The sequence below is a fragment of the Salmo salar genome, chromosome 11 (genome assembly GCF_965601325.2).
Source record: "Salmo salar chromosome 11, fSalSal1, whole genome shotgun sequence".
In the NCBI taxonomy this organism is placed as follows: Eukaryota; Metazoa; Chordata; class Actinopteri; order Salmoniformes; family Salmonidae; genus Salmo; species Salmo salar.
Genome location: NC_138301.1, coordinates 106,538,271 through 106,562,891, shown reverse-complemented (window position 1 = coordinate 106,562,891; position 24,621 = coordinate 106,538,271). Strand labels below are relative to the sequence as shown.

Below are 24,621 nucleotides of genomic sequence, written 5' to 3'. Positions count from 1 at the left end.
AATCAGCAGAACATAAAGCAGAGGAGAGGAGATCTGACTTCCCCACAAAAGCAGAGAGACGGAGGGGATTTTCTTAGTTAGTCTGCCGACCGTGGCCTCAGATGCGTGTTTGATGACTGATACAATCAGAGTGGTCCAGACACAAGAGATTAGCAGTCAGTTTAACCATATCTGTAAACACTCAGCCTGGCTAGGACTGGGTCTATAGTACTGGAACCTAATTGAGCCTGGCTTCTTGCAGCACTGAGTGGTGTTGGACAGCCAGGAGAAGAGAAGACATTCTAACGAACAGGGTCAGATGCATTATGACGGGGCAGAATTGTCTTTTGCTCCCAGCAAGGACATGAAATCAACGATGCCATCGTTAAAAAACGAGAAATTGCAGATTCCGCTCTACCACTGCCGACACCCTTTAGAAGGTGGGTGTAATGTCCTCTCTCTATGTCAGGTCATCAGGGTGGTTTGTGCCTCCTAACGTGTCCTCTGTGTGTCTCTGGGGCTGACCAGGCCAGGGCTGTGGCTGCCTGCTGAGGTAGAGGCACTTTAACCTCTCAGAGGAGCCCTCACACACTGTCATTACCTCCATTTCTACTACTCTATTGTACCGAAAACCTTTAAAGCTGCTTTAAGAGCCTACGCACAGCTGGCCCTTTGTCTTTACAGCTGCTAATTGCTGCACTTTGAGTGGCCTCCTGGCAGTGTAAATAGATTCATATGGATATTAGTCATTTAAATGTCCATATGCTTTATGGTGCATTACAACCCCTCATAACAAGGCAATGTTCTTTTCATGGTTGGGCTGTAGAGGTCTATTCTCTCTCATCTGAGTCATGAAGATCATGATGAAACAGCCAATTCACATATTGATTATCAGTAACTAGCCTATATGGGTGTGTCCATTCCACTGCAGGTCTGGTAGAGAGCTGGGAGCCAAGGCAGCAAAAGAGTGGATCTCCTGCCTCCCTCTGTCTGCCTTCCTTCCTTTCTGACTGAGTGATGGATGGATCGCTGTGGGACTTTCTGATGTCAGTCCAGCTCTCTGAAGAAGCGTCAGTCCTTGATCTGAGCCATCTGCACCGTTTCTGATGACGTTTCCCACCTCAGCCAACTGGTAGGCTGCTTAGTCAGGTCAGGGATGTGTGGGTATGTCTCAACAGACAAATGAGTTGCAACTTGTCAGTGAGTCGCCCCCAACCTATGGACTCAACTTCCTGGTGCTGGTGCTGCTGTGGAGTGGTTGGTTTCTCTACACAGCACCTAACAACCCAAAAAGGGATGATCAACCTGCAGGAACACCATAAAGCTTGGCCCAGGCATACACCAGGTAACACCTCATTGTGGTAATAGGAAAACGTCTTTGGGATGACATAGCATGACTTCATCCTCTTCTTTGAATGATTTGAAATGACATCAGTATTTAAACATACTCTTTACTTATTCCAGCTTTTATCCTCTTATTCCAGTTTGCATGTTCCCTAGAGCCTCAATAGAAACTACCTTATAGGGACAGCAAAACAAACTATAGGGCATTGTCAGGCTGCCTCTCAATATCAACAGAGACAGAACTAAACACAAGAGACTTGTTAGGTATATTTTTGATTCATGTTTGTTTCAGATGTTTGTATAATGACTCCGGGTTAGTAGTGCTGAATGTGACCTTAGTCTGACATCTATCTGAGTCCAACTAACATTCTGGAGGTGAACTGGGCGTTGAGGTGTGCTAGTGTGAGTGAATGTGTGACCTACCTGCTTTCCGTCCAGTGTGTAGATCCTCTTGACCACTCCACTCTCCAGCTTGATGGCCTCTGTGATATCGGTGAGCACCTGTTCGAAGGAGTGCGCTGTCTTCTTGTTGAGCAGCACGCGGACGGCCTTCCTCGGCTTCACGCCACTCCGCATCACCGTCACCAGCTTGGGCCGAACAAACTCCTTACCCTCCCGGGCCTCGTTGGCCTGCTTGCTGGCCAGGCTCTGCAGGTTTTTCTGGCTGGCCGAGGCCTTCACGTTCACAGACCAGTTGGGGTTGACGTTCTTTGTGTAGTCGACCTTCTTGTAGACGTTCTCGGACGCACAGACATAGCTCTCTCCTGGGGGGGTGAGAGGAGAGACAAAGAGAGAACGTCGTAAGGAATATGAAATATTCAACTTTGTTTGATATAAACAAAAAAAAATCTAAAAACATTGGTTTCCAACTCCCTGAGGAAATATTTGCTTCAACAGGAACCCAACATCAGTACTATTGTAAGTAGAGGTGTGGAGTTAAAGCCTGTAGGATAACCAGCTCAGATGTCACATAGACCTTCGTGAGGGAGAAAATATCAACACATCTTCATGTAAATTTGCATCCCCACTACATCTGATCTAAATGCATGGATTCAAGATAAACTGAGGAGGACAGAAAAACAGCCTTCTACTCAAACAGGACAATCTAGCTCTACCGAATCTCATAGTGTGTTGGCAAACTAGCAGTTATTTTCCCAGAAGTTTAAAAAACCAGCCAGTGACGTGTGCTTCCACCCTGTCAGTAATTGCTATAGCATCTCCATGAACCTAATCCAAAGCATGGTGACCTGTGCACTGAACTCTCCCCCAATCATCAAACAGCAGGAGGAGACTGCTCTGTTAGAGATACGCCAGACAGTGATGGAATAGCAATCAAGAAAACTGACTACTAAAGAAAATGGATCCCAATGTGACGTCTCGCTCCTTCTTTGTTCTCCCTCCCCCCATTCTCTCAAACACATACAGAACATACAATATTGTAATGTCATACCACTCCATGAGTACTCCTCCACCATGCTTTATTACAGCAATGTGAAGAGGGCGTTATTACACCTAAGCTGAAGCATTAGTCCATACTCATACTCTGGACTTCCTGTTACATCACTCACACTCCACTACCTGCACTCTAGGGTCACCTGCATCAACACACGGTGACAATGACATGGTCCTCTTAGTGGGTGTATCAACTTCTTAACATCAGCTGATGGAATTACCTTAGATCCTAGGTGTGGTAATGCTCTCCAAGTTTTAAAAATACTGATTTTTATTTTTCACCTTTATTTAACTAGGTAGGCTAGTTGAGAACAAGTTCTCATTTGCAACTGCGACCTGGCCAAGATAAAGCAAAGCAATTCGACGCATACAACAACACAGAGTTACACATGGAATAAACAAAACATACAGTCAATAATACAGTAGAACAAAAGAAAACAAAAAGTCTATATACAGTGAGTGCAAATGAGGTAAGTTAAGGCAATAAATAGGCCATGGTGGTGAAGTAATTACAATATAGCAATTAAACACTGGAATGGTAGATGTGCAGAAGATGAATGTGCAAGTACAAATACTGGGGTGCAAAGGAGCAAGATAAATAAATAAATACAGTATGGGGATGAGGTAGGTAGATAGATGGGCTGTTTACAGATGGGCTATGTACAGGTGCAGTGATCTGTGAGCTGCTCTGACAGCTGGTGCATAAAGCTAGTGAGGGAGATATGTCTCCAGCTTCAGAGATTTTTGCAGTTCGTTCCAGTCATTAGCAGCAGAGAACTGGAAGGAAAGGCGACCAAAGGAGGAATTGGCTTTGGGGGTGACCAGTGAGATATACCTGCTGGAGCGCGTGCTACGAGTGGGTGCTGCTATGCTGACCAGTGAGCTGAGATAAGGCGGGGCTTTACCTAACAGAGACTTATAGATAACCTGTAGCCAGTGGGTTTGGCGACGAGTATGAAGCGAGGGCCAACCAACAAGAGCGTACAGGTCGCAATGGTGGGTAGTGTATGGGGCTTTGGTGACAAAACAGATGGCACTGTGATAGACTGCATCCAGTTTGTTGAGTAGAGTGTTGGAGGCTATTTTATAGATGACATCACCGAAGTCGAGGATCGGTAGGACGATCAGTTTTACAAGGGTATGTTTGGCAGCATGAGTGAAGGATGCTTTGTTGCAATATAGGAAGCCGATTCTAGATTTAATTTTGGATTGGAGATGCTTAATGTGAGTCTGGAAGGAGAGTTTACAGTCTAACCAGACACCTAGGTATTTGTAGTTGTCCACGTATTCTAAGTCAGAGCCGTCCAGAGTAGTGATGCTGGACGGGCGAGCAGGTGCGGGCAGTGATCGATTGAATAGCATGCATTTAGTTTTACTTGCGTTTAAGAGCAGTTGGAGGCCACGGAAGGAGAGTTGAATGGCATTGAAGCTCGTCTGGAGGTTAGTTAACACAGTGTCCAAAGAAGGGCCAGAAGTATACAGAATGGTGTCGTCTGCATAGAGGTGGATCAGAGAATCACCAGCAGCAAGAGCAACATCATTGATGTATACAGAGAAGAGAGTCGGCCCGAGAATTGAACCCTGTGGCACACCCATAGAGACTGCCAGAGGTCCGGACAACAGGCCCTCCGATTTGACACACTGAACTCTGTCTGAGAAGTAGTTGGTGAACCAGGCGAGGCAATCATTTGAAAAACCAAGGCTGTTGAATCTACCAATAAGAATGTGGTGATTGACAGAGTCGAAAGCCTTGGCCAGGTCGATGAATACGGCTGCACAGTAATGTCTCTTATCGATGGCGGTTATGATGTCGTTTAGGACCTTGAGCGTGGCTGAGGTGCACCCATGACCAGCTCTGAAACCAGATTGCATAGTGGAGAAGGTACGGTGGGAATCGAAATGGTCGGTAATCTGTTTGTTAACTTGGCTTTCGAAGACCTTAGAAAGACAGGGTAGGATAGATATAGGTCTGTAGCAGTTTGGGTCTAGTTTCACCCCCTTTGGGAATCTCAGACGATACGAAAGAGATGTTGAACAGGCTAGTAATAGGGGTTGCAACAATTTCGGCAGACAATTTTAGAAAGAGAGGGTCCAGATTGTCTAGCCCGGCTGATTTGTATGAGTCCAGATTTTACAGCTTTTTCAGAAAATCAGCTATCTAGATTTGGGTGAAGGAGAAATGGTGGGGGCATTGGCGGGTTGCTGTGGAGGGTGCCGCGCAGTTGACCGGGGTAGGGGTAGCCAGGTGGAAAGCATGGCCAGCCATAAAGAAATGCTTATTGAAATTCTCAATTATAGTGGATTTATCGGTGGTAACAGTGTTTCCTAGCCTCAGAGCAGTGGACAGCTGGGAGGAGGTGCTCTTATTCTCCATGGACTTTACAGTGTCCCAGAACTTTTTTGAGTTAGTACTACAGGATGCAAATTTCTGTTTGAAAAAGCTAGCCTTAGCTTTTCTAACTGCCTGTGTATATTTGTTCCTAACTTCCCTGAAAAGTTGCATATCACGGGGGCTATTCGATGCTAATGCAGAACTCAACAGGATGTTTTTGTGCTGGTCAAGGTCAGACAGGTCTGGAGTGAACCAAGGACTATATCTATTCCTAGTTCTACATTTTTTTGAGTGGGGCATGCTTATTTAAAATGGTGAGGAAGGCACTTTTAAAGAATAGCCAGGCATCATCTACTGACAGGATGAGGTCAATGTCATTCCAGGATACCCCGGCCAGGTCGATTAGAAAGGCCTGCTCGCAGAAGTGTTTTAGGGAGCGTTTGACAATGATGACGGGTGGTCGTTTGGTCGCAGACCCATTACGGATGCAGGCAATGAGGCAGTGATCGCTGAGATCTTGGTTGAAAACAGCAGAGGTGTATTTGGAGGGCGAGTTAGTTAGGATGACATCTATGAGGGTGCCCGTGTTTACAGATTTGGGGTTGTACCTGGTAGGTTCATTGATAATTTGTGTGGGATTGAGGGCGTCAAGCTTAGATTTTAGGATGGCCGGGGTGTTAAGCATGTCCCAGTTTAGGCCACCTCGTAGCACGAGCTCAGAAGATAGATGGGGGGCAATCAATTCACATATGGTATCGAGGGCACAGCTGGGGGCAGAGGGAGTTCTATAGCAAGCGGCAACAGTGAGAGACTTGTTTCTGGAAAGGTGAATTTTTAGAAGTAGAAGCTCGAATTGTTTGGGTACAGACTTGGATACTAATACAGAACTCTGCAGGCTATCTTTGCAGTAGATTGCAACACCGCCCCCTTTGGCAGTTCTATCTTGGCGGAAAATGTTATAGTTAGCGATGGAGATTTCAGGGTTTTTAGTGGTTTTCCTAAGCCAGGATTCAGACACGGCTAAGACATCCGGGTTGGCAGAGTGTGCTAAAGCAGTGAGTAAAACAAACTTAGGGAGTAGGCTTCTAATGTTAACATGCATGAAACCAAGGCTTTTACGGTTACAGAAGTCAACAAATGAGAGCACCTGGGGAGTGGGAGTGGAGCTAGGCACTGCAGGACCTGGATTAACCTCCACATCACCAGAGGAACAGAGGAGAAGTAGGATAAGGGTACGGCTAAAGGCTATACGAACTGGCCGTCTAGCACGTTCGGAACAGAGAGTAAAAGGAGCAGGTTTCTGGGCACGATAGCATAGATTCAAGGCATAGTGTACAGACAAAGGTAAGTTAGGATGTGAGTACACTGGAGGTAAACCTAGGCATTGAGTAATGATGAGAGAGATATAGTCTCTAGAGACGTTTAAACTAGGTGATGTCATCGCATATGTAGGAGGTGGAACAACATGGTTGGTTAAGGCATATTGAGCAGGGCTAGAGGCTCTACAGTGAAATAAGACAGTAATCACTAACCAGGACAGTAATGGACGAGGCATATTGATATTAGAGAGAGGCATGCGTAGCCAAGTGAACATATGGGTTCAGTGAGTGGTTGGGCTGACTGGGGACACGGCGATTCAGACAGTTAGCAGGCCGATGCTAACAAGCTAACAGTTAGTAGGCCGGGGCTAAACAAGCTAGCAGTTAGCAGACCGGGGCTGGAAAGCTAGCAGTTAATAAACCGGTGCTAGCAAGTTAGCCTTTGTGGGACGTCGCGATGGGGGTAAGTCTGTTTTTCTCTCTTCGTGCAGACGTCAACAGACCAGTCGTGGAATTAGTAGGGTTCCAAGTAGCTCTAGGTAGCTAGTAGGCCGCGGTTAGCAGAATGGGCCTTTAGCGGACGTTGCGCCTGAGGGGCCTGTTGGAATCCTTGGGCAGATTATGTCGGTATTCCAGTCGTAGAGGATCGGTGGGGTTCCATGCCCCGTACCGGCAGTAGAAGGGGTCCGGATATTGTAGCCCAGGAGTGGGCTTCGGTGGTAGCACAGGAGCCCTGGCCGGGCTAGCTTCAGGCTAATTGGTGCTGATCATGAAGACCTGTGGTTCTACTGTGACCTATAGGAGGAAGGTGGTTCTATTGTGACCTATAGGAGGAGGGTGGTTCTACTGTGGCCTGTAGGAGGAGGGTGGTTCTACTGTGACCTATAGGAGGAGGGTGGTTCTACTGTGACCTGTAGGAGGAGGGTGGTTCTACTGTGACCTGTAGGAGGAGGGTGGTTCTACTGTGACCTGTAGGAGGAGGGTGGTTCTACTGTGGCCTGTAGGAGGAGGGTGGTTCTACTGTGACCTGTAGGAGGAGGGTGGTTCTACTTTGACCTGTAGGAGGAGGGTGGTTCTACTGTGACCTATAGGAGGAGGGTGGTTCTACTGTGACCTATAGGAGGAGGGTGGTTCTACTGTGACCTGTAGGAGGAGGAGGGTCGTTCTACTGTGACTTGCAGGAGGAGGGTGGTTCTACTGTGACCTGAAGGAGGAGGGTGGTTCTACTGTGACCTGAAGGAGGAGGGTGGTTCTACTGTGACCTGAAGGAGGAGGGTGGTTCTACTGTGGCCTGTAGGAGGAGGGTGGTTCTACTGTGGCCTGTAGGAGGAGGGTGGTTCTACTGTGACCTGAAGGAGGAGGGTGGTTCTACTTTGACCTGTAGGAGGAGGGTGGTTCTACTGTGGCCTGTAGGAGGAGGGTGGTTCTACTGTGGCCTGTAGAAGGAGGGTGGTTCTACTGTGACCTGAAGGAGGAGGGTGGTTCTACTGTGACCTGAAGGAGGAGGGTGGTTCTACTGTGACCTGTAGGAGGAGGGTGGTTCTACTGTGACCTGTAGGAGGAGGGTGGTTCTACTGTGGCCTGTAGGAGGAGGGTGGTTCTACTGTGACCTGTAGGAGGAGGGTGGTTCTACTGTGACCTGAAGGAGGAGGGTGGTTCTACTGTGACCTGAAGGAGGAGGGTGGTTCTACTGTGACCTGAAGGAGGAGGGTGGTTCTACTGTGACCAGAAGGAGGAGGGTGGTTCTACTGTGACCTGTAGGTAGTGTACTGTAGGAAGAGCAGTAACGGGACCGGTCACTGTGGATCAGGAGTTTCAGCACACCAGGGCCAGCTATAGGTGTTCTCTATAGACCAGTGACAGGATGACGTCTATACTGGCCTCCAGTTAAGAGAGTCAGGGATAAACATTTGATATACAGAGAGACTAGGTACATGAAAGGGGCTAGAAATTAGGTATAACTATTCAAACCACATGACCCTAAAGTGGAGAGGAGAAGCAAGCGTAATGTTTAGAGGCTGAAGAGAGGAGAGAAGAGGAGAAGAGACAGGACAGTCAGTAGATAGACTGATGATCCCTGTCACAGAGAGGAAGCGAACCAGAGAAAGATAGATGGAATCTGGAGGAGCCAGAGCTGGGAGACAAAACTCATCAGGCTGGTGATGAGAGCTAGCTAGGTGCCAGAGGAGCAATGACACACCAGAGGACAGGAAGACCAGAGGAGCAATGACACACCAGAGGACAGGAAGACCAGAGGAGCAATGACACACCAGAGGACAGGAAGACCAGAGGAGCAATGACACACCAGAGGACAGGAAGACCAGAGGAGCAATGACACACCAGAGGACAGGAAGACCAGAGGAGCAATGACACACCAGAGGACAGGAAGACCAGAGGAGCAATGACACACCAGAGGACAGGAAGACCAGAGGAGCAATGACACACCAGAGGACAGGAAGACCAGAGGAGCAATGACACACCAGAGGACAGGAAGACCAGAGGAGCAATGACACACCAGAGGACAGGAAGACCAGAGGAGCAATGACACACCAGAGGACAGGAAGACCAGAACAGCAATGAAACTATGACAAACCTTTACTTTTCTTTACTTTGAAAAGCAGTGGGCTTCTGCTTCCACATAGTCAGCCTTGAACTCCCCCAGATCTGCCTGTCAGTGGGTGTATGTGACAGGTCACATGGTTGATGGACAGAGCTCACTCTACATTTACATTTTACTAGATGCTCTTATCCAGAGCAACTTACAGGAGCCATTAGGGTTAAGTGCGTCGCACTTACAGATCTGACAGATCTGTCACGTAGTCAGCTAGGGGATTCAAACCAACAACCTTTCGGTTGCTGGTCCAATGCTCATAACCACTTGACTACTTGGCACCTCCTTCCTACTCATTTTATTCTCTGCATTTGTTCCAGACAGCACACAGAGAAGGCGCTGTCATTGAGACGTGATCATAGCTACATAGCCTACATATACATATATGCATGTTCATTCCTGGAGAACGCACACAATTATTTATATGACTTTGCCTAAGCAAATGAATAAGTTAAGTCTAAAATGAGCTCTTTGTGCATCAAAACACTGTTATAATATAATATTCTACGTCTAGTCGAAATACTAATGTGAACTTCTACTAGAAGTCTTCCTACATGTGGTGCTCAAAATCATATGTTGTGTCATGAGATCCACCACCGTATCATAGGTATATTTCTACACGTTTTTCCAATGGAAAGTGAATAAATTACACTAGCACATAACGCTGCATCTGAAACTGTGGCTGTCCTGTGTGAAAGTGCAGAGACAGCAGAAACAGCTTTTCAAACAGTGTTATGACAGCATCTACCTAGAGTGCACTGCTTACTCACAGCACGTGGAAAGAATATATTTATCTCTCTCTTTCATCAGATCTAGCAGATTCAGTAGTAGAACGGTGGAGAATTATTATAATTGAGCAAGTCTATAGAGTCAGCCAGTCCCACTAAGCCTTATACCTGGGTGGACTGTCAGCTTGGGCTGAGATCCAGTTCTCTGACCCGTACAGTACCGTAAGGTCTAGAGGCAGCTAACTCAGGCTAATACTGTATCATGTAAGCCTTCCTCTAAATGGTCTTCCGTAACGGGTATTTCGGCTGTTCGTGCACACGAAAGTCTACGCCCCTTCGTCTGTGATTGGTCAATGGTAGGGATTCTTCAATTAAGTGTTTGTTGTCATTCAACAATAGACGACTCATTTCCATGAGAAATACATTTACATTTACATTACATTTACATCATTTAGCAGACGCTCTTATCCAGAGCGACTTACAAATTGGTGCATTCACCTTATAATATCCAGTGGAACAACCACTTTACAATAGTGCATCTAAATCTTTTAAGGGGGGGGTTAGAAGGATTACTTTATCCTATCCCAGGTATTCCTTGAAGAGGTGGGGTTTCAGGTGTCTCCGGAAGGTGGTGATTGACTCCGCTGTCCTGGCGTCGTGAGGGAGCTTGTTCCACCATTGGGGTGCCAGAGCAGCGAACAGTTTTGACTGGGCTGAGCGGGAACTGTGCTTCCTCAGAGGTAGGGAGGCGAGCAGGCCAGAGGTGGATGAACGGAGTGCCCTTGCACCAAACATCTTAGATAGATTGTGCGACTAAGATTTCCTCTGCAAAAAAAAACGTCAAAACAAATGACAGATTTCTTGAGTTATCTTAGATTAATTCTGACCATTTTGAGGATGTGTATACTGGCTACAGCGTCTCAAGATGGACAAACAGTACTATTGCCACTTTTCTCTCATTTTTCAAGCAAAGGTATTTTAAGGGAGTATGCAAGCATACTCGTTCGGTTCTCCTTACCGGTTCGGCTGGCGCCCGAAGCATCCGGAAGCCTCCTTCAGCAGTCTGGGTTCATTTCCCTACATACACTGCACTGTTAGTGACCTAAATGAGAAAGAGGAGCAGCCAGCCACCCCCCTGTATCTGTTTTTCATAATACCCTCTATCTCTCCTCCATTTCTCTACCCATCTCTCCTCCATTTCTCTACCCGTCTCTCCTCCATTTCCATATGTCCCTCCCTGGTCTCTCCATCATGTAGCCCAGACAGTCAGACACTGCAGTGTGGAGGCTCTCTCATGTAGGCAGAGAGAGCCAGAGAGATCCAGAGGACATCCCTCCCTGTGCCACTGCAGCATCAGACAAGGACAGTGGGGGATAATACAGCGCAGAGTTCATTATCCTCTGTAAGAGGAGGACCTGTCCTCTTCCCGCCACCGCACACAAACTCTCGCTCTTGCACAAACACACACACTCTCCCTGCTGTGCCATACACTGGTGTACCACACACACCTTCTTATGATGGGATAAAGGTCAGCCATTTTGGTCAGGGAGCTGGTAGAACATAGTTTGCTAGGGGTTTTTCTTCCTGGGTTTTGTGGGTAGTTGTTTTCTGTTTAGTGTAGTTCACCTGACGGAACTATTGTCGGTCGTTTTGTCGTTTTGTATAAAAGTATTTTCATTAAAAGGAAATATGAGCACTCTACACGCTGTGCCTTGGTCCCCTTTATACGACCTTGTTACACATACACTGGCTGAAATCAGTTGATGATAGGACTTAGACAAGTTACAAGTACTGATATTGTATCATATAAAAGGACTCTCAGCTTTCCAAGAAAATAAACATTGAGATCTTTATGTTTGCATTTTTTTTTAGGCTATTCATACAGAAAATGTGTATAAAACCCATAACTTTTTATGATTATATGACAATATTTTAGGTTGACAAGTATTCTATTATAGAATTTCTGATATATCACAACTTTGTTTAATTTTCCTACATAAGTAAAAGTATGCCTCTACTGCCATTCATTCCAATTAGACTGGTTTGGATTTCTCCCTGACCAATATGGCTGCCATTTTCACCCCATTCTGGAACGTTGAGGGTTTATGACATAGCCCCTAATAATTTTATAGGATCTATAAAAAAAAACGGAACATGGCAAATGTGTAGAATTGCAAGTAATTAGCTTTAAAAATCCAAAATTCTCTCAGCCTGATTGCAAAATGTGTAGAATAGCATGAGATTATCTATGAAACTGCACATTTTTCTGATCTTGCGGGGGGCTCAGTAGGTAGAGCATGGCACGTGCAATACCAGGGTTGTGGGTTCGATTCCCACGGGGGACCAGTATGGAAACATTTATGCATTCACTACTGTAAGTCGCTCTGCATAAGAGCATCTGCTAAATGACAAAACAGTAAATGTAAAATGAAACTGCAGTATGCCACTAGTGCCATACATTGTCTCCACCTGGCCCGCCTCAGCCGCCCCACACAACATACAACCACTCCCTCAAGGCCCCTCTCTTTCCTAAGCAGTAAACAAGAGACGATCACCTAATTTTGATCAAATTATGCCAGGGTTTATCTCTTTGTATCATTTGTATAATCCCAGCCCCTTTCACCCACCCCCTTCCCTAGAAACACCCCCTGAAGGGCTTCCAAGCTTTTTGGAAAATACATGTGCCACACACTGGAATGAATTGGCATGTTGTTTTGTGTTGCTGTTCATTGGTGTCAGTAGAAAGACAAGACACAATTAGCCAGGGGTGTTGAGTGTAATTGAAAAACTCTGCCTCCAGGGCAGATGGCGTTGAGGGAGAGTCTTAATCAACACTGGCAGAGGACACTGAATTCCCGGGTCATACGAGTCGAGAGGAAGAGGTAAGTAATTGCATCAGAGTGAAGTGTATATGGTTACAGGGTTTTCTTACTCTGAGGGGTGTGGTCTCAAGGTAATGAACCCAAAGGTAGAGTACATTTACTGGCAAGCTGTATTTCAAATAGCATAGTGTAATGAACTAACTGCTGTATAGTGCAACTACAAGAAATCTTTTATTGCCTTCTACATTCCTTCACTTTCACTACATGGCCCTTCACACCCGTTTTCATTTGTCCTTGCTTTTTTTCTCTTTGGTTGTAGTCCAAACACGCAGGCTCTCTTTTTTTCCTCAAGTCATCCCTTTTAACAACCATAGATCATTTCCCAGCTGGCAACATAACATAATCTAAAACGTTTTAGAACGCTAAGTAGCAGTACGATCTATTTATATTCAATTAATAGACCCCAATATGATCTATTTCTCTTGGCAGGCAGCAACAGTTCTTCGCCCCTATACAGGGAACCAGCTGGTGTCTGGAGAGAGAGAGGAAGCTCAGCTCCACCTACCTGTCAGCCTCCTCAGACTGTGAATCACTTCATTCCCAGGAGAGCCTGTTTTATATAGTTACAGACCCACTTCCGCCTTATTTTTGGCCTTTCTAACAAGTAGGAATAGAGTTGCAAAGCTACTGGTAATTTACCAAATTCACCAGAGTATTCTGTAATTTAAGTAATCCACTTAAGTAATTAAGTAATCTACTTAAGTAATCTACAACTTTGGTCATTTATACTTGAATAACTTTAAAAATATATATTTTTTCTATATCTGTGTCCCTATTGTCCATGAGTTTCTAGTGGATAAATCATATGATTCAAGAGAAAATAGCCTAATTAATGAAAACAATTATAGAATCAACAAATGCAATATTTTTAATGAATTCTGCAACTCTTTCAACTATTGACTTTTTTTCACAACTGCCACCAGTTTGGCGCCAAAACATTTCCAAAGACATACTGAAATAGTCAAATAAATGTGTGTAAAAATATATACTGTATATATATGCTGAAACCTGTCACGGTTGTCGTAGGATGAAGAAGCGGACCAAAGTGCAGCGTGTGTATTGTTCCACATTTTCTTTATTAAACTGTGAAACTATGCAATACATACAAATAAACTGAAAATAACAAAACAACAAACCGTGACGAAGAGTTACAACATACACTTACTCAAAAACAATCTCCTACAAACCCAGGTGGAAAAAAACAACTACTTAAGTATGATCTCCAATTAGAGACAACAATGATCAGCTGCCTCTAATTGGAGATCATCCCAAAAAAGCCCAACATAGAAATACAAAAACTAGAACATAACATAGAAAATCTAAACTAGAAAAAACCCTTGTCACGCCCTGACCTACTCTACCATAGAAAATAACAGCTTTCTATGTTCAGGACGTGACACCTTCGCCATTGAGCAAGGCATTGCTCCTGTGAGTCACTCTGGATAAGAGCATCTGCTAAATTACTCAAATAAAAATGTAATTAAAAATATTATTAAACACCAATGGTAATTATATAGTTCATGGTTTATATTTTGGAGAATGTTTTACAGCTTTGTCATTCAAATTTTTATTTTCAAATCCTCTTATTTTATATATTTTATATGCAGTAAGGCAACACAGAGGGACAGAGATAATTACAGACACGTGTGACAATCTGAAGTACCCAAAAATGCCACTAGATATCATTTGATGAAATTCCAAACAAACCCTGAAAGTTACCAGAATTCTGTTAGTTTACTGGTAGACTTTGATAGTTCCCACTAATATAACTCCCCTTAGCAACCTTAAGAAGGAATAACTCTTATATTAATACCCTCCCTCAACAGTAGTAGTAAAAGATGTATTGGACGGGGCTGAGCATGCACCCCTGGGAGGCCCCCCTGTGTTGAGGGCCACCGTGGCTGAGGTGTTATTGACTCCTCTCACCACCCGAGGTCTGCCTGTCAGGAAGTCCAGGATCCAGTTGCAGAGGGAGGTGCTCATACCCAGGTCCTTAAGCAGTTTCAAGCGTGGAGTGGACTGTTGTGTTGAATGCTGAGCTGTAGTCGATTAACAGCATTCTCACATAGGTGTTCCTCTTGTCCAGGTGGGATAGGGCAGTGTGTAGAGCATCCAGCAGTCTCCATGATATTCTGCTTCAGAGAGATTGGCTGAGCTGGCTGGAAGACTCCCGTATGGATAATTATGAAGAGTCTGAGACTCAGCGATCACATCAAAGGTGGGGGAGTCCCCCTAATGAGGGAAGGAGACGTTACATTACATCACGCCAAGGAGAGGGGCCGAGACCCCGTCTGTCGGCTCATCAAACAGAATGCTGCCTGTGCTCCAGCCTCCAGGCAGATGGATGGATGGTTCCACTGGGACAACAGGCTCCGTTTAGAAACCATTTCCTAATTCCTGGATGCAGACGCAGCGATTACGGCTTTGGATCCTGCCAAGCACTCATTGCAATGCTCTCTCTCCCTCCACTTCTGAGCGGAGAATTCCACATGTACATTCCAGTGAGAGTCACTGACTGGATAAAAACCTCAGTGAGAATCTCTAATAATAGTGTAGGGTTTCACACAACGACAGCAACAGACTACCACTACACCATGCATATCAATGAGAGGAGGAAGACAGAATTGTGAAAACTGTTTCACTATCCGTGTCCACCCTACTGACTATGATGATCATGAGGACAGTAGTATGCATCATTATCACAATCCATCAACCTTTAAAAAGACCCACAAAGCACTAAAGCAGTCAGTAAAGTGGTGGACACCAACAGTGGAGGTAAAGTGGTGGAACAGCGGTGGAACAGCGGTGGAACAGCGGTGGAAAAGTGAAGGAACAGCGGTGGTAACGTGAAGGAACAGCGGTGGAAAAGTGAAGGAACAGCGGTGGTAACGTGAAGGAACAGCGGTGGTAACGTGAAGGAACAGCGGTGGTAACGTGAAGGAACAGCGGTGGTAACGTGAAGGAACAGCGGTGGTAACGTGAAGGAACAGCGGTGGTAACGTGAAGGAACAGCGGTGGTAACGTGAAGGAACAGCGGCGGTAAAGTGAAGGAACAGCGGCGGTAAAGTGAAGGAACAGCGGCGGTAAAGTGAAGGAACAGCGGTGGTAACGTTTTAAACCAGCACAGAGATCTTCTACCACAACCTCAACTCCTCATATTAGGAGAGTTAATCTAGATCAGGGTTTCCTAAACTATGGCTTGGGAACCAAAGTGGCCCTGGGCATGTGAGCGGAGGGTCGCGAGTTATGAGTAAACATTTGTAATTTCAGACTAGTTCTTAATTTGGGTCGTTTGAGGACAGTACATTTCTCACTTGGGTCTGGAGCTGAAAAAGTTGAAGAACCTCCGGTCTAGATTACATTCTGATGCTATCATAGGTCTGCTGAGACTGCTGCTCGCTGGCTCCTGAGGCGCTGACTGAATCACTGCTAATGAATTATTGAGATTTAACAGCATGACTGAAGTGACTGTACTTCTGCTGCTCAACAAGTACCAGCTTTTAGCATAGTGGCTCCAGAGTCCCTGGAGGACACTGTGTAAACTAGAATAGTACACCGACCCACTGCTCCATCGCCCTGTAAACCATCAGATGATCCTATTTAATATGCAGAGATTACAGCCAGCTAGACTCATCATGTCAGAGCAGAAGACGTTCACGCCTCTCGTTATTCCCGTGTTACAGGTGATGACAGACAGAGCTGGTGATGGCCATCAGAATACCGCTATGTAACCTTTCCTAATCACATTAACAGAACTTACAATGATAGGGGTCACCTAAGGAGGAAACTATGCACAAACACCCCCACTCCCTACCACCCAACCCCCCTGTGATCTCAACTTTATCCATAATGACCCCCACTCCCTACCACCCAACCCCCCTGTGATCTCAACTTTATCCATAATGACCCCCACTCCCTACCACCCAACCACCCTGTGATCTCAACTTTATCCATAATGACCCCCACTCCCTACCGCCCAACCCCCCTGATCTCAACTTCCTCCATAATGACCCCCACTCCCTACCGCCCAACCCCCCTGATCTCAACTTCCTCCATAATGACCCCCACTCCCTACCGCCCAACCCCCCTGATCTCAACTTTATCCATAATGACCCCCACTCCCTACCGCCCAACCCCCCTGTGATCTCAACTTTATCCATAATGACCCCCACTCCCTACCGCCCAACCCCCCTGTGAGCTCACCTTCCTCTATAATGACCCCCACTCCCTACCACCCAACCCCTGTGAGCTCACCTTCCTCTATAATGACCCCCACTCCCTACCACCCAACCCCCCTGTGAGCTCACCTTCCTCTATAATGACCCCCACTCCCTACCACCCAACCCCTGTGAGCTCACCTTCCTCCATAATGACCCCCACTAACTACCACCCAACCCCTGTGAGCTCACCTTCCTCCATAATGACCCCCACTCCCTACCACCCAACCCCTGTGAGCTCACCTTCCTCTATAATGACCCCCACTCCCTACCACCCAACCCCTGTGAGCTCACCTTCCTCCATAATGACCCCCACTCCCTACCACCGCACCCCTGTGAGCTCACCTTCCTCTATAATGACCCCCACTCCCTACCACCCAACCCCTGTGAGCTCACCTTCCTCCATAATGACCCCCACTCCCTACTTGGGCTGTTGCAGTGACAGTATTACTGCCACACTGGCAGTCATGAGTCATGACCGCAGTAAAATTCTACATGACTGTTGAGTCACGGTAATCTCATTTTATGCACTCTGAACATGCATTAAAGGACCCAACCCACTAACAACCAGCAGGTCCTACTGGCCCGGTGCTCTGGGCTCTATTGTCCCTCTAACCACTATGACAATGTAAATCCAATTGAAAATCTCATCAAACACTTATCATCAAAACAGTATGTGCTTTTAAAACTCACCTCACTGTGATTGATCAATTTGAAAAAGAAATTCAACAGCAGGTTCACACCGAGTGTAAAACATGGTCGTTGTGGATGTTTCAAAGCCTAACACAACGAAAAGGACCGCGCTTTCTAAGGTGATGATTCATTCAAAACACTCATATGCATATTATAACTTATGCATAAGCATTGGCCGATACTGTATATGAACCCAAGCCCGAAAAAAAACTGAATTACAATTATGATTGTGCCATTACACAAACTGATTTAAGATAATCTGAATTTGTTTAATTTAGCCTTAGCCTACAATTATAGTGCGTTTGTATTTGATTTGGAAAAGCCTGGTAATTGGCCATTTTTATAATTAATAGGCTGATATTACATTTAGCTCCAGAATATCTCACCACCATGAGTTCCATCTGCTCTCTCTTCTTCATTCCTTTCTCCAGGTGTCAGCCGTATAATTAAATATGTTTCAATGTGAAAACATGTTACTATTGATGTTGCCGAACAAATTTCACTTGGTTTCCCAAATGAAGCACTGGGTAGCTGCAGGAACAGGGTTGGAGAGCCCATGGCATACAGAGTTTGGGCGGAATATCACCTGTCCTGCAGCGAAAATACCTGAGTAGCCTACTCGACATGACTTAAAAACATACTGGCGGAAATGTGGACTCCATTTGCTATTCCAGACATATTTCTTGTCTTGCTCCTGTTCTTGCCCATTTGATAAATGGGCCATTCTAAATCAAAACAAATGTTACATATTAGTAAAGACGAGAGAATAGTCTGATGGGTGAAAATATGATCACTTGATGAGAGGGGACACAGCATGTGCAGCCTGAGGCAAGGAACAGAGAGCAAGCATTTCTTTGCGACTTTCTCAAATCATCAATAGCCTACAGTCCTGTCATGCAGCCCATATACATTTTGATTTGTAAGACATTCTAAGGTTTCTATCATTCACAACTAAAGTTGCCAAATAACTCAAAATCAAGCATATAGGACCTGTTTCAAATTATCACTTTTACGCTCCACATAGCCACTTCATATTTGCACTCGCGCCAGAATGGGGAAAAAAATCACTTCTATTTCATTCAGTTAAGTTCAATTCTATTCTTCTTACTATAAAATCATATAATAGAAAATAATGGCATGGGACATAAACATATCTTGTCGGATAAATGACCAAGCCTACAGCCTATGGCATGGAGCGTAGCCAGGTCTACGGCATGGAGCATAGCCAGGTCTACGGCATGGAGCATGGCCAGGTCTACGACAGGGAGCATAGCCAGGTCTACGGCAGGGAGCATAGCCAGGTCTACGGCAGGGAGCATAGCCAGGTCTACGGCAGGGAGCATAGCCAGGTCTACGGCAGGGAGCATAGCCAGGTCTACGGCAGGGAGCATAGCCAGGTCTACGGCAGGGAGCATAGCCAGGTCTACGGCAGGGAGCATAGCCAGGTCTACGGCAGAGAGCATAGCCAGGTCTACGGCATGGAGCATAGCCAGGTCTACGGCATGGAGCATAGCCAGGTCTACGGCATGGAGCATAGCCAGGTCTACGGCATGGAGCATAGCCAGGTCTACGGCATGGAGCATAGCCAGGTCTACGGCAGGGAGCATAGCCAGGTCTACGGCAGGGAGCATAGCCAGGTCTACGGCATGGAGCATAGCCAGGTCTACGGCATGGAGCATAGCCAGGTCTACGGCAGGGAGCATAGCCAGGTCTACGGCAGGGAGCATAGCCAGGTCTACGGCATGGAGCATAGCCAGGTCTACGGCATGGAGCATAGCCAGGTCTACGGCAGGGAGCATAGCCAGAAAACATACAGTAGGCCAACTCATATTCTGTTCTTCTGAAATACATTTTCTTCATATCATCATGTTTCTTTAGACCTGCCTAACATAGATAGTGGATTTGTTGTGATGGTGTAAATGAAATTGATTTATGACACTTTTTAAATGTAGCTGTTCCCAATGGTGCGTATCAGCATCTTAAATACAGCTTGTGTGGAGGCCTGGAGATGCTAAACATGTTTATGTTAATTAACGTCAATTACCATGAAACCGGCAGTCTTTTACATGACAATTACCGGTTGGCAAAATGTTATGACATAGCCTACAGCCCTACTCCCTACCACCCAACCGCCGTGAGCTCACCTTTATCTATAATGACCCCCACTCCCTACCACCCAACCCCTGTGAGCTCACCTTCCTCTATAATGACCCCCACTCCCTACCACCCAACCCCTGTGAGCTTACCTTCCTCCATAATGACCCCCACTCCCTACCACCCAACCCCTGTGAGCTCACCTTCCTCTATAATGACCCCCACTCCCTACCACCCAACCCCTGTGAGCTCACCTTCCTCCATAATGACCCCCACTCCCTACCACACAACCCCTGTGAGCTTACCTTCCTCCATAATGACCCCCACTCCCTACCACCCAACCCCTGTGAGCTCACCTTCCTCTATAATGACCCCCACTCCCTACCACCCAACCGCCGTGAGCTCACCTTCCTCTATAATGACCCCCACTCCCTACCACCCAACCCCTGTGAGCTCACCTTCCTCCATAATGACCCCCACTCCCTACCACCCAACCCCTGTGAGCTCATCTTCCTCCATAATGACCCCCACTCCCTACCACCCAACCGCCGTGAGCTCACCTTCCTCTATAATGACCCCCACTCCCTACCACCCAACCCCTGTGAGCTCACCTTCCTCTATAATGACCCCCACTCCCTACCACCCAACCCCTGTGAGCTCACCTTCCTCCATAATGACCCCCACTCCCTACCACCCAACCCCTGTGAGCTCACCTTCCTCCACAATGACCCCCACTCCCTACCACCCAACCCCTGTGAGCTCACCTTCCTCCATAATGACCCCCACTCCCTACCGCCCAACCCCCCTGATCTCAACTTCCTCCATAATGACCCCCACTCCCTACCGCCCAACCCCCCTGATCTCAACTTTATCCATAATGACCCCCACTCCCTACCGCCCAACCCCCGTGATCTCAACTTTATCCATAATGACCTCCACTCCCTACCGCCCAACCCCCCTGTGATCTCAACTTTATCCATAATGACCCCCACTCCCTACCGCCCAACCCCCCTGTGAGCTCACCTTCCTCTATAATGACCCCCACTCCCTACCGCCCAACCCCCCTGTGAGCTCACCTTCCTCCACAATGACCCCCACTCCCTACCACCCAACCCCCCTGTGAGCTCACCTTCCTCTATAATGACCCCCACTCCCTACCACCCAACCCCTGTGAGCTCACCTTCCTCTATAATGACCCCCACTCCCTACCACCCAACCCCTGTGAGCTCACCTTCCTCCATAATGACCCCCACTCCCTACCACCCAACCGCCGTGAGCTCACCTTCCTCCATAATGACCCCCACTCCCTACCACCCAACCCCTGTGAGCTCACCTTCCTCCATAATGACCCCCACTCCCTACCACCCAACCCCTGTGAGCTCACCATCCTCTATAATGACCCCCACTCCCTACCACCCAACCCCTGTGAGCTCACCTTCCTTTATAATGACCCCCACTCCCTACCACCCAACCCCTGTGAGCTCACCTTCCTCCATAATGACCCCCACTCCCTACCACCCAACCCCTGTGAGCTCACCTTCCTCTATAATGACCCCCACTCCCTACCACCCAACCCCTGTGAGCTCACCTTCCTCTATAATGACCCCCACTCCCTACCACCCAACCGCCGTGAGCTCACCTTCCTCCATAATGACCCCCACTCCCTACCACCGAACCCCTGTGAGCTCACCTTCCTCCATAATGACCCCCACTCCCTACCACCCAACCCCTGTGAGCTCACCTTCCTCTATAATGACCCCCACTCCCTACCACCCAACCCCTGTGAGCTCACCTTCCTCCATAATGACCCCCACTCCCTACCACCCAACCGCCGTGAGCTCACCTTCCTCTATAATGACCCCCACTCCCTACCACCCAACCCCTGTGAGCTCACCTTCCTCCATAATGACCCCCACTCCCTACCACCCAACCCCTGTGAGCTCACCTTCCTCCACAATGACCCCCACTCCCTACCACCCAACCCCTGTGAGCTCACCTTCCTCTATAATGACCCCCAATCCCTACCACCAAACCCCTGTGAGCTCACCTTCCTCCACAATGACCCCCACTCCCTACCACCCAACCCCTGTGAGCTCACCTTCCTCCATAATGACCCCCACTCCCTACCACCCAACCCCTGTGAGCTCACCTTCCTCTATAATGACCCCAACTCCCTACCACCCAACCCCTGTGAGCTCACCTTCCTCCATAATGACCCCCACTCCCTACTTGGGCTGTTGCAGTGACAGTATTACTGCCACACTGGCAGTCATGAGTCATGACCGCAGTAAAATTCTACATGACTGTTGAGTCACGGTAATCTCATTTTATGCACTCTGAACATGCATTAAAGGACCCAACCCACTAACAACCAGCAGGTCCTACTGGCCCGGTGCTCTGGGCTCTATTGTCCCTCTAACCACTATGACAATGTAAATCCAATTGAAAATCCCATCAAACACTTATCATCAAAACAGTATGTGCTTTTAAAACTCACCTCACTGTGATTGATCAATTTGAAAAAGAAGTTCAACAGCAGGTTCACACCGAGTGTAAAACATGGTCGTTGTGGATGTTTCAAAGCCTAACACAACGAAAAGGACCGCGCTTTCTAAGGTGATGATTCATTCAAAACACTCATATGCATATTATAACTTATGCATAAGCATTGGCCGATACTGTATATGAGCCCAAGCCCGAAAAAAAACTGAATTACAATTATGATTGTGCCATTACACAAACTGATTTAAGATAATCTGAATTTGTTTAATTTAGCCTTAGCCTACAATTATAGTGCGTTTGTATTTGATTTGGAAAAGCCTGGTAATTGGCCATTTTTATAATTAATAGGCTGATATTACATTTAGCTCCAGAATATCTCACCACCATGAGTTCCATCTGCTCTCTCTTCTTCATTCCTTTCTCCAGGTGTCAGCCGTATAATTAAATATGTTTCAATGTGAAAACATGTTACTATTGATGTTGCCGAACAAATTTCACTTGGTTTCCCAAATGAAGCACTGGGTAGCTGCAGGAACAGGGTTGGAGAGCCCATGGCATACAGAGTTTGGGCGGAATATCACCTGTCCTGCAGCGAAAATACCTGAGTAGCCTACTCGACATGACTTAAAAACATACTGGCGGAAATGTGGACTCCATTTGCTATTCCAGACATATTTCTTGTCTTGCTCCTGTTCTTGCCCATTTGATAAATGGGCCATTCTAAATCAAAACAAATGTTACATATTAGTAAAGACGAGAGAATAGTCTGATGGGTGAAAATATGATCACTTGATGAGAGGGGACACAGCATGTGCAGCCTGAGGCAAGGAACAGAGAGCAAGCATTTCTTTGCGACTTTCTCAAATCATCAATAGCCTACAGTCCTGTCATGCAGCCCATATACATTTTGATTTGTAAGACATTCTAAGGTTTCTATCATTCACAACTAAAGTTGCCAAATAACTCAAAATCAAGCATATAGGACCTGTTTCAAATTATCACTTTTACGCTCCACATAGCCACTTCATATTTGCACTCGCGCCAGAATGGGGAAAAAATCACTTCTATTTCATTCAGTTAAGTTCAATTCTATTCTTCTTACTATAAAATCATATAATAGAAAATAATGGCATGGGACATAAACATATCTTGTCGGATAAATGACCAAGCCTACAGCCTATGGCAGGGAGCGTAGCCAGGTCTACGGCATGGAGCATAGCCAGGTCTACGGCATGGAGCATGGCCAGGTCTACGACAGGGAGCATGGCCAGGTCTACGGCAGGGAGCATAGCCAGGTCTACGACAGGGAGCATAGCCAGGTCTACGGCAGGGAGCATAGCCAGGTCTACGACAGGGAGCATAGCCAGGTCTACGGCAGGGAGCATAGCCAGGTCTACGGCAGGGAGCATAGCCAGGTCTACGGCAGGGAGCATAGCCAGGTCTACGGCAGGGAGCATAGCCAGGTCTACGGCAGGGAGCATAGCCAGGTCTACGGCAGGGAGCATAGCCAGGTCTACGGCAGAGAGCATAGCCAGGTCTACGGCATGGAGCATAGCCAGGTCTACGGCATGGAGCATAGCCAGGTCTACGGCATGGAGCATAGCCAGGTCTACGGCATGGAGCATAGCCAGGTCTACGGCATGGAGCATAGCCAGGTCTACGGCATGGAGCATAGCCAGGTCTACGGCAGGGAGCATAGCCAGGTCTACGGCAGGGAGCATAGCCAGGTCTACGGCATGGAGCATAGCCAGGTCTAAGGCATGGAGCATAGCCAGGTCTACGGCAGGGAGCATAGCCAGGTCTACGGCAGGGAGCATAGCCAGGTCTACGGCATGGAGCATAGCCAGGTCTACGGCATGGAGCATAGCCAGGTCTACGGCATGGAGCATAGCCAGGTCTACGGCAGGGAGCATAGCCAGAAAACATACAGTAGGCCAACTCATATTCTGTTCTTCTGAAATACATTTTCTTCATATCATCATGTTTCTTTAGACCTGCCTAACATAGATAGTGGATTTGTTGTGATGGTGTAAATGAAATTGATTTATGACACTTTTTAAATGTAGCTGTTCCCAATGGTGCGTATCAGCATCTTAAATACAGCTTGTGTGGAGGCCTGGAGATGCTAAACATGTTTATGTTAATTAACGTCAATTACCATGAAACCGGCAGTCTTTTACATGACAATTACCGGTTGGCAAAATGTTATGACATAGCCTACAGCCCTACTCCCTACCACCCAACCGCCGTGAGCTCACCTTCCTCCATAATGACCCCCACTCCCTACCACCCAACCGCCGTGAGCTCACCTTCCTCTATAATGACCCCCACTCCCTACCACCCAACCCCTGTGAGCTCACCTTCCTCTATAATGACCCCCACTCCCTACCACCCAACCCCTGTGAGCTCACCTTCCTCTATAATGACCCCCACTCCCTACCACCCAACCCCTGTGAGCTTACCTTCCT

General features: G+C 46.9%; 1 protein-coding gene across 2 annotated transcripts in view; it reads right to left on the bottom strand.

The window, feature by feature from the left end:
• LOC106563431 (neuronal migration protein doublecortin) overlaps positions 1-24,621 on the bottom strand; it is a 140,221-nt gene that overhangs the window by 91,952 nt on the left and 23,648 nt on the right. For both annotated transcript variants that reach the window (XM_082958239.1, XM_082958240.1), the window contains exon 3: positions 1,747-2,087. In XM_082958239.1, coding sequence (XP_082814365.1) covers positions 1,747-2,087 — 341 coding nt within the window. The remainder of the gene's footprint in view (positions 1-1,746; positions 2,088-24,621) is intronic.